At 45.3% G+C, this 15904-nt stretch overlaps 1 protein-coding gene across 1 annotated transcript; it reads left to right on the top strand.

Moving 5' to 3' along the window:
• Positions 1–4883: 4883 nt before the first annotated feature.
• LOC123421612 (wall-associated receptor kinase-like 9) lies at positions 4884–6823 on the top strand. Its single transcript, XM_045107569.1, has 4 exons — positions 4884–5325; positions 5727–5750; positions 5956–6628; positions 6754–6823. Exons 1-4 carry the CDS (start codon positions 4932–4934, stop codon positions 6797–6799), a joined length of 1137 nt encoding a protein of 378 aa, XP_044963504.1. The 5' UTR covers positions 4884–4931; the 3' UTR covers positions 6800–6823.
• The last annotated feature ends 9081 nt before the right edge of the window (positions 6824–15904 follow it).

Raw genomic sequence — 15904 nt, forward strand, 5'->3', positions numbered from 1 at the left:
TTTTCCCTTGCAGTAGAAGCACTCAGTCTCAGGCTTGGGTCCGTTCTTTTTCTTCTTCCCGGCATCTGGCTTACCGGGCGTGGCAACAGCTCTGCCGTCTTTCTTGAAGTTCTTCTTACCCTTGCCTTTCTTGAAACTAGTGGTCTTGTTGACCATCAACACTTGATGCTCCTTCTTGATTTCTACTTCTGCAGACTTGAGCATCGAGTACAACTCGGGAATGGTTTTCTCCATCCCTTGCATGTTGTAGTTAAGCACAAAGCCTTTGTAGCTTGGTGGGAGAGACTGGAGGATTCTGTCAATGATAGCATCATCCGGAAGTTCGACTCCAAGTGAAGTCAGACGACCGTGTAACCCAGACATTTTGAGTATGTGCTCACTGACAGAACTGTTCTCCTCCATCTTACAGCTGAAGAACTTGTCGGAGACTTCATACCTCTCGACACGGGCATGAGCTTGAAAAACTAGCTTCAGCTCTTGGAACATCTCATATGCCCCGTGTTGCTCAAAACGTCTTTGGAGCCCCGTTTCTAGACTGTATAACATGCCACACCTGACCAAAGAGTAGTCATCACTTCGCGCTTGCCAGACGTTTAGAACGTCCTGGGCTGCTGCGGGAGCGGGAGGGTCACCTAGCGGCGCATTAAGGACATAAGCCTTTTTAGCTGCTTCAAGGATGAGCTTCAGGTTGCGAACCCAGTCCGCATAGTTGCTACCATCATCTTTCAGCTTGTTTTTCTCTAGGAATGCGTTGAAGTTGAGGTTGACGTTGGACATCTACAATATTTATAAAGACAACTTTTAGACTAAGTTCATGACAATTAAGTTCATTTAATCAAATTAAGTATGAACTCCCACTTAAATCGACATCCCTCTAGTCATCTAAGTGATACATGATCCATGTTGACTAACCCGTGTTCGATCATCACGTGAGACGGACTAGTCACCATGGTGAGCAACTTCATGCTGATCGTATTCAACCATACGACTCATGTTCGACCTTTCGGTCTCTTGTATTCGAGGTCATGTCTGTACATGCTAAGCTCGTCGAGTCAACCTAAGTGTTTCGCGTGTGTAAATCTGGCTTACACCCGTTGTATGCGAACGTTAGAATCTATCACACCCGATCATCACGTGGTGCTTCGAGACAACGAACCTTCGCAACGGTGCACACTTAGGGGAATACGTTCTCGAAATTTTAAGAGGGATCATCTTATTATGCTACCGTCGTTTTAAGCAATAAGATGTAAAACATGATAAACATCACAATGCAATCATATAGTGACATGATATGGCCATTATCATCTTTGCTCTTTCGATCTCCATCTTCAGGCATTGCATGATCATCATCGTCACCGGCGTGACACCATGATCTCCATCATCATGATCTCCATCATCGTGTCTACGTGAAGTCGTCACGCCAACTACTACTATCACTACTACTATGGCTAACCGTTAGCAATGAAGTAAAAGTAGCAAGCACAAGGCGTTGCATCTCATACAATAAATTAAGACAACTCCTATGGCTCCTACCGGTTGTCATACTCATCGACATGCAAGTCGTGAATCCTATTACAATAACATGATCATCTCATACATCATACATGCAACATCACAACTTTGGCCATATCACATCACATGTCAAACCCTGCAAAAACAAGTTAGACGTCCTCTAATTGTTCTTGCAAGTTTTACGTGGCTGATTTGGGTTTCTAGCAAGAACGCCTTCTTACCTACGTGACAGCCACAACGATGATATGCCAAAGCTATTTACCCTTCATAAGGACCCTTTTCATCAAATCCAATCCGACTAGAGTAGGAGAGACAGACACCCGCTAGCCACCTTTATGCACAATGTGCATGTCTGTCGGTGGAACCAGTCTAACGTAAGCGTACGTGTAAGGTCGGTCCGGGCCGCTTCATCCCACAATACCGCCGGAAAAGAATAAGACTAGTAACGGCAAGCAAATTGATAAACCATCGCCCACAACTTTTGTGTTCTACTCGTGCATAGAATCTACGCGTAGAAAACCTGGCTCGGATGCCCAGGTCGCCCTTGCCCTCCATCCCCCTAAAAAATGGGAGAGATTTTCCGATTTTACGGCATGACTGTTAAATTTAGGTGAGTTGTACGAGAGCTACTTTTGTGAGTTCATGTAATCTTCCTTCCCTGAATATTTGTATATAATTTTTAATTAAAGAATATAGATAGTGCGTTAGTACCCACCAGTACTCAGTGACACGCGTGACCGATGTTAGTGAGGGCCAGGCGACACAAGGCTGCGTGCGAGCGGGTGGTGGTGTTGGTGCAGGACGGTCGACGGCGAGGGGAGGGGGTGCATGGCTGCGGGCGGCGATGAGGGTCGGTCCGGGTTGCATGATGGTGGTGGCACCGTACGGCAGCGAGACGGGTATGGTGCCAGGACGCGGGGCCCCATGACTATCTATTATATCACCATAATAAGTCAAACAATTACACATCAAACTCAAATTCTTCAAAATATTCAAAAACAAAATTATACCAAATTTAATTCGACATTCAAAACCAAATTCTAATTCAAACAAAACCGACGCTTCCCTGCTACGGTGACTCAAGCGGCGCCCAAACCCTAGCCGCCGGGGGCACGCGCTCCATCCTCTCCACCCTCCGTCGCCGTCGGGGGACGCCGCTGGGCAAACGCTCGGGGGGCCGATGGCAGTGGCGGAGGCATCCCTATCTCCTGTGTCCCAGGGGTGGTGCGGGCCCCTACACGCGGGGAGGCATGGCCGATCTGTGGAGCGACGATGATGGTTGCGTCGACGACGGCGGTGGCCGAACCTGCCTCGGGCGGCGGCTGCTACAGGCACGTCAGGTTGGCCGGACACGGCCAGCGACATGCGGCGGTTGGCCTGGTTCGGAGGGCGGCGACGGGCTATGTGGTGACGGCTCGTCATCCAACTTTAGATGTGCGGCGGTATGGAGGGCCTGGTGGATTGCTCGGCGGACTCCGATCATATCTATTCTGGCCGGTGCAATAGGCATTGGCGGTCATCTCCTCCGTCGGAGGTGGTCGGCCTGAGACTGGATGGTTGGATCTTGCGATCTGTCATCCAGTCCTAGCTGCGAGTCAGGAAGACATAGTTGCCGGTGAAAACCGAGCCGATGGCAGGCTATGGCGGCGTTCTACGTCGTTACCTTGATGAAGGCATCGTCGTGTAACTACTGTTGACCCACTCGTAATGCTCCGGGGGAAATCCTAGGATCTGGTCTTCCAAATCGGACGATGGAGGCACTACGGTGTCGTGCCTCTCTTGGGAGCATCGTTTCTGGAGCAGCCCTGGAAGACAGAGGAAGGCGGTGGAGCAGCTTCGTCTTGATCGGACCTTCGGTGGAGATGTCAAGTCATGCGTGGCCGATGGGTGCTACGCTGTGTCATGCCTGCTCGGCAGGTGCTACGCACGATAGATCTTCCCGAGCCTTCATGTAAGGATGGACGAGCGCAGGACGGTGACGTCGTTGGTCGCCGTGGTGGCGTTGATGGATGGATGGACTGTCATGGGTGATACAGATCTCTTTCCTGAAGATGGGGTAGTGATTCGATGATGATGGCGGCTTGTAGAACGTGTGCAAGTGGTATACGCTTTAGGTTTGCTGCATCGTTTGTTTTTCCGATACATTATAGGGATGGATCGGTGATGACAACGGTTTTTGATATGTAGAGTGAGAGCACTCAACATTATCATGTTTGTAAGTGTGAGTGTTGGCTTCGGGTGGCTTGATGTATGACCTTGCCAGATCATGATGGAATAATTAATAAAAATGGATGTATGCATCAATTGATGCAGAGGCCGGGGTTGAACCTCCTTTTCTAAAACAAATGAAGTGCCCACACATGCTCAAGTAGATCATCGTGGAGTTGTTCATGACCACCATCGTCTACAATCCATTGATGCACGTCTAGAAATCTTTGCAATCCCCCATTCATCCTTCTCTGGCTCAACTGGTCGCATATACATTTTGTTCCCCTCATTCTCATAGCTTTCTTCCGCCGGTTGTTCCCTCCCATCCTCTATGAACATGTTATGCAATATGACGCACGCGGTCATGAAGCGCCACATGTTTTTTTTATGCCAATAGTGATCTATACCACGAACGATTGCAAAACGAGCTTGGAGGACCCCGAATGCATGCACATCATTTCTACATGCTTCTTTCTCCTAGCAAAGTGAGTATTCTTGTTGCCTTGATGCTTTGAAATTATCTTCGCAAAAATTGCCCATGTCGGATCCATCAACAAGATAATATACCATGTTGTATTGCCGGCCATTAATTTCAAAATTCACAGCAGGTTCCTCGCCAACAGAAAGCCTTGAAAAAGGATGAGATCTTTGCAGAACTTTCAGGTCATTGTTAGATCCTAGCATTCAAGAATATGAATGCCATTAGATGACACGAATTCTAGAATTATAGTTGCATCCTTATCTTTTCCTTGAACTGTACATGCTATGCAGTAGGGCAAAACTTCCACTTTCAATGCATGCAATTGATACTTTCAAGCATTCATAGAAAGCCTTTTGATGAACCCGTCTTAAGAATTCTTATCGTGTCCGCTTCATTTGGAGCTCGAAAATATTCTTCTCCAAATATCTCAATGATGGACTTCATAAATTCTGGTCATGGTATGAAAATATGAAAATATTCCACATATGAAACTGTGTGTGTTGGTCGTGTCATTAATTGGTTAGGATCTTTAGGAGTTGATCACGTGAGCTCTTGTATTCGGTAGGATTTTCTTCTTGTTTGAGAGGTAAGGTAATCTTAATATATATGCACTGACTTTTTTATTCAATCAGGGTATGATCCGGTACAGCGGAAGACCAACTGCTCTAGGTTGTGTGGGGAAATCAGTGTCCCTTTCCCATTTGGCCTAGAGGACGGTTGTTCTGCAAGGATGTCATTTCAGCTCAATTGTACAAATTCATCTTTGTCTACCCTCCAGTTTCTTAACATGAACGGCGATACAGGAGAGATCACTTATGTAAAGTCTATAAATATCATGAAGGGGCTAGTGAATGTTAAATACAGCTTATACCAAGAAGAGTACCTTTCGGTGAGTGTACCTCAAGATCCAGACCACTATGTTGCCTCCGCAGGTGTAGTACCACAACAGTGGGCCGTAGCCAATTTAACATGCCCCGAGGCACAGGCGAATAAGACCGGATATGCATGTGTCAGCATGAATAGCGAATGCTTGGCTGTCAACTCCGAACGATACTATTATGGTTACCGTTGCACATGTATGGACGGTTTTGATGGGAATCCATATATCTCCGATGGGTGCAAAGGTACACACTGCATCTCTCTGCCTCCTCCTCTGTTCTGCATCTGGATATATAAACGACGTCTCTTTGTTAGGGAACTCTCATAATGAATGGGTGATCGCACACCTTTTAGAGAAGTGATACCTTTATATCTCCAAACAATCTCAAAGTAAAAAAATATAGATATGCAAAAACGCGCTCAAGCTCGACCTCTATATAGACTTTGTGCACATGGTAACCTGTAAATAAGTTGTCTATGAACAAAGATCTGTATGGGTACATTCTATATTTTCTTAATGCCCCTAATATTCAAATTACATTAAGCTCAAATAACCTATGGTAGTATTACATGCAGGCACTAATGGGAAACCTAATTACAATACTTATGTATTTTAATCTTACGTTATATATACTTATTGTTGCAGATGTTGACGAGTGCAACACACCAGGCACATGTAATGGGACTTGTCATAATACCGAAGGAGGTCACTATTGCACCGAATGTCCTAGTAATACAGTGTATGACGCTGCATTAAAGATGTGCGCATCGACCAAAAAACAAAATCTGGTACTAGGTGAGTCCATGGTACAACCAATTTCACATAATGAGCTCCATAAAATCCTGAACAGTAATGACGGGCATAATCATTACAGGTATCGCCATTGGCATTGGCGTTGGTTTTGGAATTATACTTCTCATGTCAATTGTAATATTACTCATCCGTAGATGGAAAAAAGACATCAAGAAGAAACTGCGAAGAAAGCATTTTCGGCAGAACCAAGGTCTACTCCTCGAGCAATTGATATCATCAGATGAAAATGCAAGTGACAACACTAAGATTTTCTCACTATCAGAGTTAGAAAAGGCAACAAATGATTTTGATCCCACGCGTATCGTTGGTCGTGGAGGGCATGGCATGGTTTATAAAGGCATCTTATCCGATCAACGGGTAGTGGCCATAAAGAAGTCTAAAGTCATTGAGCAAGTTGAGATAAGCCAGTTTATCAATGAGGTTGCAGTCCTTTCCCAAGTAAATCACCGGAATATTGTGAAGCTCTTGGGTTGTTGTCTTGAGACCGAAGTCCCACTGCTAGTGTATGACTTCATCCCTAATGGTTCGTTATTTGGAATCCTTCATGCAAGTACCACTAGCAGCTCTATCTTCTCCTGGGATGATTGTTTGAAAATTGCTGCGGAAGCTGCTGGAGCACTGTATTACCTCCACTCAGCTGCTTCGGTATCGATATTTCATCGTGATGTGAAGTCCACTAACATACTCTTAGATGGAAATTACACTGCAAAAGTATCAGATTTTGGTGCTTCAAGGTTGGTTCCTATTGACCAAACTCACGTTGTTACAAATATACAAGGCACATTTGGATACTTGGATCCGGAATATTACCACACGGGTATGTTGAATGAGAAGAGTGATGTCTACAGTTTTGGTGTAGTACTTGTAGAGTTGCTGCTCAGAAAGAAGCCTATTTTTACAAGTGACTCTGGGCTAGCGCAAAACTTGTCCAACTACTTCCTTTGGGAGATGAGGGAGAAACCACTTGCAAAAATAGTAGCTACTCAAGTTCTCGAGGAAGCAACAAATGAAGAGATTAATGATGTCGCCAATCTTGCGGAGACTTGCTTGCAACTACGAGGTGAAGAGAGACCTACAATGAAACAAGTGGAGATGAAATTGCAGTCTGTGCGATCTAATAGGTTGAGATCCTCTCAGGTTGTTCTGAAAAATGAAGACATGCAACCCTTGTTAAGTGGACAAAGCCAAGACACTCTTCCGATGTTGACTGCTCCGAGTGGTAGAGTAGACCGAGTTAATATAGCTTCTCAAAGGAACCAAAATTGCTACAGCTTGGAGCAAGAGTTCATGGCATCTGCGACTCTTCCTCGCTAGTTTATCGTGTTCTTAGCATTAATGTTTGGTTGTCTGCTTCTCCTATTGAAATGCTATATTATTTTCGTGCTTCGATAGGGAGGGTAAAGTACACTCTGTAATTTCCTTAATAATGTGTGGTTAATACTATTCAGATTGGAAAGTTTCATTCTTATTCTTGTCTTAAATTGCCTTGGTATTTGCTGTTCTTGCTTTTCACTACTCAGATTGGTTAGTACTATTCAGATTGGAAATCCACCTGTGGAACCTGGCAGGCGCAGGCATCCCGTTCGACCCAGGCTGAGTCCTTGTCGCTATTTGCTTATCTTGCTTTTCTCTTTTTTTTTCTAGTTTTCCTCTTGCTTCCGGGTCTCTTGGAGGTTGGAGCCCTCTTGCTGTATACCCAGCTTGGATAAGCTTGTAGCTCCTCTCTCTTTCTCTGATCAATGAATTTGGTACAATCAAGCTACCGACATTCGATTCGCAAAAAAAAAAAAAAAAAGCTACCGACATTCAAAAAATTGCGGATCCCTGGCTGATACCCAGTACGTGGGCATCAATCAATCAGTAGTTCAGTACTGCTCTGTTTCTTCTCCTGTTCTGTTTCTTCTCCAGCTCTGATCCAACCCCTCAGCTATATGTCTGAATAAAATTAGTCTGTCATTATACCCTGATGATCATGTCCCGAAGCTCTCGGAACAATCTTTTAGTTTTCCATGTTGCATTTACAAATGATCAAATTTGATGCAGCAGTAACCACATTCCATCTATGCTAGAAGGAACGAAATGTACATAAAAAACAGTGATACGTACCTCTACTGCATTATCACCGTCCTACTAGTCATCCATGGCCATATATGCATACATATATAAACAATGTTTAGTCAACAATATTCACTGTCACGTGCTTCATATGCTTTGCTCACTGCCTCTTCACCGATTTCTTCAATTTTTTACGAAGACTATAGCTAACCAACCGAATCTGCTTGAGGCTTTTGAGGGCTCGCAGCCCGCGGAATGCGTCCAGCACTCTGCAATCGTCAGCTTGAAGCAGCTCGAGCCTAGGCATTGTGTGACGTCATTCCCAGACGGGTAGGGATACACGGGAAAGAGAGAACTGCTCCTCCGAAAAACGTGGAGGGTCGATCTGGGGCGAGACGGGGGAGGCCATGAGATGGCCTCGTCGCCGGTTAGCACTGGATTCGGACGCGTCGGCGGCCGGTTTTGGGCACTGGCAGATGAAGAACGCAACGACGAAGATGACATCCATATGCCTGTGTCTTCTCCTATGCCCTCCGACCTCGTTTGTGAATCCATTTTGGTCGGATACTCCGAGGAGCAGGTTGCAAAGCGCATCGACGCATTCGTTCCAGAGTCCGACGAAGCTTGGAAGGGGTTACAGGACAACGATGAGGACAGGGTGGAGGTTCTCCGACGAGTGGTTCATCGGCGAACTTCGGCAAACGCGGTAAAACCATGGAAGGGGCCATTACCTAAGGTACGTCTACCGGCACTAACTTTAGCGGATTTTATCGACTCATGGAAACAAGTGTCATTCAAGAAGAAATGTCGGCGGTCAGCGGCGGCCGGCCACAACCACGGCCAGACCGGATCTTGGGATCCGAGAGGCGAGGGACTTGCGGTTGAATGGCTTACTTGGCCAGGACGGGCCTGTTTTGGAATCTGCTGGACTCGATACATCTGGATATACGACCCAGGGTGGTATAGGAGTCCAGCTCGATTCTCCTTTATTACGGAAAGAGTCCGACACTGATTCTGGCAATAAGCTTTTTAACTCCAATATCGATCAAGAGATCACGGTGTCTGGGGGCCGATCGGGAGTTTCTCGGTTCAGAGATAGAAGATATCCTAAGCCAGGATTCCCATCGCGCTTCCATAGAGCTACGCGTATTCCTACGTTCGTAGCTATGAGGGCGAAGCAATCTGCACCCGTGGCACATGTGGCGACGACGACCGGGGCGACAGCGTCCGAGCCGAATTCTGTCGCTGGGGAGGCTGGTTCTTCTGTCGTTCTTGCTGGCTAGCGGGAGGGAGTGCAGCGTACTGCCGTTCCTGTTGCTCATGGACGAGGGGCACCTACTGCCGGCCGTGGTGGTTCTGGAGGACACCATCGTGGTGGCGGTGGGGGCTACCAAGGATACAAAGGATATCCAAATCAATGGAATGAATCTGCTGGCGGTCCGGGTGGGGGTCGTTCGAATTGGAATGCCGGAGGAGGTCCTGGGGGAGGTGCTAATCAGTGGCATCGTCCCTTCCAACCCCCCGAAGGTAATTTTGTGGAGGGTGCTCGAGGTGCAAATTTTCGGCAGAGAGGCGTCGGTGGAGTACGCAACTTTGGCCGGAACAATTCTGGACCGATGTGGAAGGAGGTTATCCAAGCGGTCGGTGAGGAAGCCACTACCACCGTGTCCACACAGGTACTACCTCCTAAAACGGCAGAGGACCGGGAAGTTGCGCGAGCCAACAAGGCGGCTCGCAAAAAAGAAAAATTGACATGTTATAGATGTGGGGTATCCGGTCACTTTGTTGTGGACTGTACCACGGCTCTTTGTGACATCTGTCAGAAGCCTGGTCATATTGATACGGCGTGCCCACTGCTTTTAGCTCCTAAGCCAGTCATGACCATTTATGGTGTTTGTCACAGCAAACTCATGTTTTTTGAGACACGAGGGTCTACTTTGGTTCTTACTCCCGTCTTGAGAGTTCAAGGACGGGTCTCGTCAAAGTTACAAATGGTGTATTGACTGCGGACCAAGTATCTCAACAGATGAGATGGCTGGTTTCTGAGGCTTACAGTTGGGAACCAATTAGAGTAGATCAAAATACCTTCCAGGTTGAGTTTCCTAGAAGAGAGGATCTTCAACGCTTACTCACTTTTGGGGTCAGTAAGGTTAGTGGCAGCAAGTGTTTACTTGAGTTTAAGGAATGCATTAAACTAGCACCGCAGGGTACTAGGTTGCAGAAGGTTTGGATCAGGTTCTCAGGCATTCCAGAGATTCTGCTTAATGACTTCCTCATCGTCTGGAGCCTTGGCTCTTTGATTGGGAAGACTGAGAAAGTCGACATGCCTTTTACACGCAAAAGGGGGATTGCTAGATTGCTTGTGATGGTGCTTGATGTTGAGCACATACCTGATTTTGCTCCGTGGTCTTATGATGGTGTGCACTATGATCTTGATGTGGAGGTCGAGGAGGTGTCACAAAAGGAGCCAAATGGTGCAGATATTCACATGGCTGATGGGGAGGATAGGGACAAGGATCATGGGGATGCTAATGATCGGCATTCCGAACAGTCAAAGGACAACATTAACCCTCCTCCCTCCTCTAATAAGGAGAAACCGCTTCTGATTGGGGGTGCATCTTCTACATCTAAGTCACCCATGGCTGCATTCCGTTTTGGGTCTTTCGATGTTATGAGTGCATCATGCAACCTTGGGAGTGCTTGTGTATAGAAGGATGCGGATGTTGAGGCATCCCCTTATGTTCCAATCCAACGTTTTGTTTCCACACATCAAAGCTGGTTTTACCTCCTCATAAGCTTAGTCACGAGAGGAGACGAGCATTCTTTGTAGTACCGCCAGCTAGGAAGGCCAAGCCACTGCATGTGCATGTGCAGGATGACACGCAGGAGGCGTGCTTTCCTCCTACTCCTACATCACTGATGACCCACAAGTATAGGGGATCAATCGTAGTCCTTTCGATAAGTAAGAGTGTCGAACCCAACGAGGAGTAGAAGGCTCTGATAAACGGATTTCAGCAAGGTAATAACTGCAAGCACTGAAAGTAGCGGTAACAAGTGATGGTGTAGTGAGGTGAAACGTAGCGAGCAAAAAGTAACAAGTAATAAGTAGTAGCAACAGTGCAGCAAGGGCCCAATCCCTTTTGTAGCAAGGGACAAGCTTGAACAAAGTCTTATAGGAGGAAAAACGCCCCCGAGGACACACGTGAATTTCTGACATGCTAGTTTTACCATCTTCATATGATTCACGTTCGTTACTTTGATAGTTTGATATGTGGGTGGACCGGCGCTTGGTTACTGCCCTTACTTGGACAAGCATCTCACTTATGATTAACCTCTCTCGCAAGCATCTGCAACTACAAAAGAAGAATTAAGACAAAGTCTAACCATAGCATTAAACTAGTGGATCCAAATCAGCCCCTCACAAAGCAACGCATGGACTGGGGTTTAAGCTTCTGTCACTCCAGCAACCCATCATCTACTAACTACTTCCCAATGCCTTCCTCTAGGCCCAAATAAGGTGAAGTGTTATGTAGTCGACGTTCACATAACACCACTAGAGGAAAAACAACATACATCATATCAAAATACAGAACGAATATCAAATTCACATGACTATTATTAACATGACTTATCCCATGTCCTTAGGAACAAAAGTAACTACTCACAAAACATAATCATAATCATGATCAGAGGTGTAATGAATAGCATCAAGGATCTGAACATAAACTCTTCCACCAAATAATCCAACTAGCATCAACTACAAAGAGTAATCAACACTACTAGCAACCTTACAAGTACCAATCGGAGTTGCGAGACGAAGATTGGTTACAAGAGATGAACTAGGAATTGGAGAGGAGATGGTGTTGATGAAGATGTTGATGAAGATGCCTCCCCTCCGACGAGAGGAGTGTTGGTGATGACGATGGCGACGATTTCCCCCTCCGGGAGGGAAGTTTCCCCGGCAGGATCGTCGTGCCGGAGCTCTAGATTGGATATGCTCAAGTTCCGCCTCGTGGCGGCGGCGAAACCACGAAAAAGCTGCCTCTTGATTTTTTCTGGACCAGGACGCTTCATATAGAAAAAGAGGGGGGCTAGTGGGCCGTGAGGGAGCCCGCAAGCCCCCACTCCGCCACCAGGGGGTGGCGGTGTTAGGGCTTGTGGCGCCCTGGCAGCCCCCCTCCGGTAGTTCTTTCGCCCAGTATTTTTTATATAATCCAGAAAAAATCCACGTAACTTTTCAAGGCATTTGGAGTTGTACATAATAGTGGACTAGGATTTGCTCCTTTTCCGGTCCAGAATTCCAGCTGCCTGAATTCTCCCTCTTCAGATAAACCTTGCATAACAAAAGAGAAAAGGCATAAGTATGGTACCATAAGTAATATAACAGCCCAAAAAGCAATAAATATCAACATGAAAGCATGATGCAAAATGGACGTACCAACTCCCCCAAGTTTAGACCTCGCTTGTCCTCAAGCGAAAACCAAGTTCCATAAACATGTCCACATGTTGAGGGACGAAGGTGTCGATAAAACATAATACGGACATGAGGGCATCATGATCACACATAGGACAACAATATATCTTAAAGATTCTTATGGGAAAGTAACAATTCCTTCACAAAGCAAAGCATGACGCAAAAACCTTACCGAGAAGTAACCAACAATAGTCCATAGTCATTGAAGCAATTGCAATTTATCACAACATCAGAAAGAGTCAAATAAGAGCTTGTAAGGCAAACCCACATACTCAATCATCTCTTTTATTTTCCACAATTATTGCAACTCACGTGGTACTCATGGTGTCAAAGTTTCAGCTGGACACAGAGGAAGATAGGGGCTTATAGTTTTTCCTCCCAACCATTTACCTCAAGGGTAAAGTCAACAACAATAAAGCATAAGTACTCAACTCCAAGTTGATATATGAATATAGATCTTTCCCAAGCAAGTGACGGTAGCCAAGACAAAGGCAAAAAGGGAACTGGTGAAGATCACCATGACTCTTACAAGGGCAAAAAGTAAAGGTACAAGATAGGCCCTTCGCAGAGGGAAGCAGAGGTTGTCATGCGCTTTTGAGGTTTGAATGCGTGTCCTCTTAGAGCGGAGGAATGTCACTTTATATTGCCTCCTGTGATAAAGAACTTTACTATGCAGTCTGTCGCTTTTATGTCTTCCTCATCACAGGTTCGTACAAAGCTTATTTTCCACACACTAATAGATCATACATATTAGAGAGCAATTTTTATTGCTTGCACCGATGACAACTTACTTGAAGGATCTTATTCAATCCATAGGTAGGTATGGCGGACTCTCATAGCAAAACTGGTTGGAGGTTTATGGATGCACAAGTAGTATCTCTACTTGGTGCGGGAGTTTTGGCTAATATGAGGTGGAAGCAATCGTCACATGCTAAGGGATCTCTAATCATATAACATTGTTTGGAACCAAGCAAACACAATTCATTATGTTGTCTTCCTTGTCCAACATCTACTCCTAGGCATGTAATAGTTTGGTGAGTGCTCACAATTGTAAAAAGTGTCTAAGATGATATATTTATATGTGAACCTCTCTTTCCTTATTACTTCTTATTAATTGCAACAATGACTGAGGTCTATGTTGATTTATTCTCAACAAGTTTCAATCATCATACGTGTCATAAGTGAAGTTGTCACTTTCCATAAGATCGTCTCATGATCTTTCATGCTATTATTCTTTTCATACTATTGATCATGGCACAAAGCAAAGCCCTTGACTAAGATACTCTTTATTATATAGCTCGTAAGCTCGAATACATCGGGGGAGAGACAAAAGCAAAACACTCAAACTAAAAACTAAAGACTTATTCCTCTAAAATAAGAAATAAAAACTGAAAAGTAAAGAACTAAAACAAAGGTAAAAGCAAAAGATATAAAGGTGATACGATACCAGGGCAACTCCCCCAAGCTTGGCAGAAGCCAGGGGGATTGCCCATACCAATGCTTATAGTTGTCTTCCTTTGGTGGTGATGGTGGTGTTGTTGGAGCAGTCTTGAGCTTGTCTAATTTCCACTTGAGCAAAAAGTTTTGCTCCCTTAGATTGTCATTTTCCTCCTCAAGTTTCAAAACTCTATGGCAAAGCTCCTGCTTACTCTCCTGCAAGAAACGAAAAGGGATAAACAAGGTCTTAGGCTTCTTCATATGGTCAGGGAGGCTTGACTTCTTGAACTCCACATGGGTGTTTGCAGGTTGAGGTAGAGGAGCCTCCTCTTCATCGGAACTCGTTTGCTCCTTCCCTTTGGGCTCATAGTCCTCTTCCTCATCAGTGGTCCAGCCATATGGTTCCAAGTCCCCATCCTTGGGGTTAGCAAGGTAGTCAGCCACATAGCTCTCTCCCTCTGAATCTTGAGAAGACATCTTGACCTAGATCTGCGGCAGAACAAGCTCGAAACGAAAAAAGAGGAAAACTACACAATACGGAGATCAAAACCTTCGGGCAACTATACATTGATTTTTTCTGGGCCAGAAGGAGTCCTCCGCAAGAAAACGGAGTCCGGGAGGCACACGAGGTGCCCACAAGCTTGCCCTCCGCCACCAGGGGGTAGGGGCGGTGGCAGGGCTTGTGGCCGCCTCGTTCGCTCTCCGGACTGCTTTTTATTTTTCTAATTTTCCAAAAATTCCAAAACGGAAGAAATTTCCTATTGGAAAAGTATCGGAGTCCAATTTCTTACCTAAACAGATACATCTTCGTTTTCAAGGTCTGAAACAGGCTAATAAACATCCCTTATGTACTCCTCTGGAGTTATGACATTGATGATATTGGTCTCAACATTTATGGGAGTACCACAGATGTAATGCTTGATTCTTTGCCCATTTACCACTCTATGAAAATTTCCTTCCGTGTTATTGATTTTGGTGGCACCGGAACGATATACTTCCTCGACAACATAGGGACCTTCCCATTTAGAGAGAAGCTTGCCTGCAAAGAATCTCAAACGAGAATTGTATAGCAATACATAATCACCTACATTGAACTCTCGTTTGTGTATTCGTTTGTCCTGCCATCTCTTAACCTTTTCCTTGAACAACCTGGCATTCTCGTATGCATGGGCTCTCCATTCATCTAACAAGCTGATATCAAACAACCGCTTCTCACCGGCAAGTTTGAAATCAAAGTTGAGCTCTTTGATTGCCCAATAAGTTTTGTGTTCCAGCTCAAGAGGTAAATGACAGGCCTTACCGTAAACCATTTTATACGGTGACATGCCCATGGGATTCTTATAAGCAGTCCTATAAGCCCATAGTGCATCGTCAAGTTTGCGAGACCAGTTCTTTTGAGATCTATTGACGGTCTTTTGTAGGATCAACTTGATCTCCCTATTACTCAACTCCACTTGACCACTAGACTGAGGATGCTAAGGAGATGCAACTCTATGGTTGACATCATACTTAGCTAGCATCTTGCGGAAAACACCATGAATGAAGTGTGAACCGCCATCAGTCATCAAGTATCTAGGGACTCCAAATCTTGGGAATATGACTTCTTTAAGCATCTTAATAGAGGTGTGGTGATCAGCATTTTTAGTGGGGATAGCTTCTACCCACTTAGTAACATAGTCCACAGCAACTAAGATGTGAGTGTACCCATTGGAACTCGGGAAGGGTCCCATATAATCAAAGCCCCAGACATCAAATGGTTCAATGACAAGTGAATAGTTCATAGGCATTTCCTGACGCTTACTGATGTTCCCTATTCTTTGGCATTCGTCACAAGACAAGACAAACTTACGGGCATCCTTGAAGAGAGTGGGCCAATAGAAACCTGATTGCAATACCTTATGGGCAGTTCTATCTCCAGCATGGTGTCCTTCGTAGGCTTCGGAATGACACTTTTGCAGGATCTGTCTTTGTTCATGTTCAGGCACCCAACGTCTAATAACACCATCTACTCCTTCCTTATAAAGGTGAGGATCATCCCAAAAGG

The sequence above is a fragment of the Hordeum vulgare genome, unplaced genomic scaffold (genome assembly GCF_904849725.1).
Source record: "Hordeum vulgare subsp. vulgare unplaced genomic scaffold, MorexV3_pseudomolecules_assembly, whole genome shotgun sequence".
Taxonomy (NCBI): Eukaryota; Viridiplantae; Streptophyta; class Magnoliopsida; order Poales; family Poaceae; genus Hordeum; species Hordeum vulgare.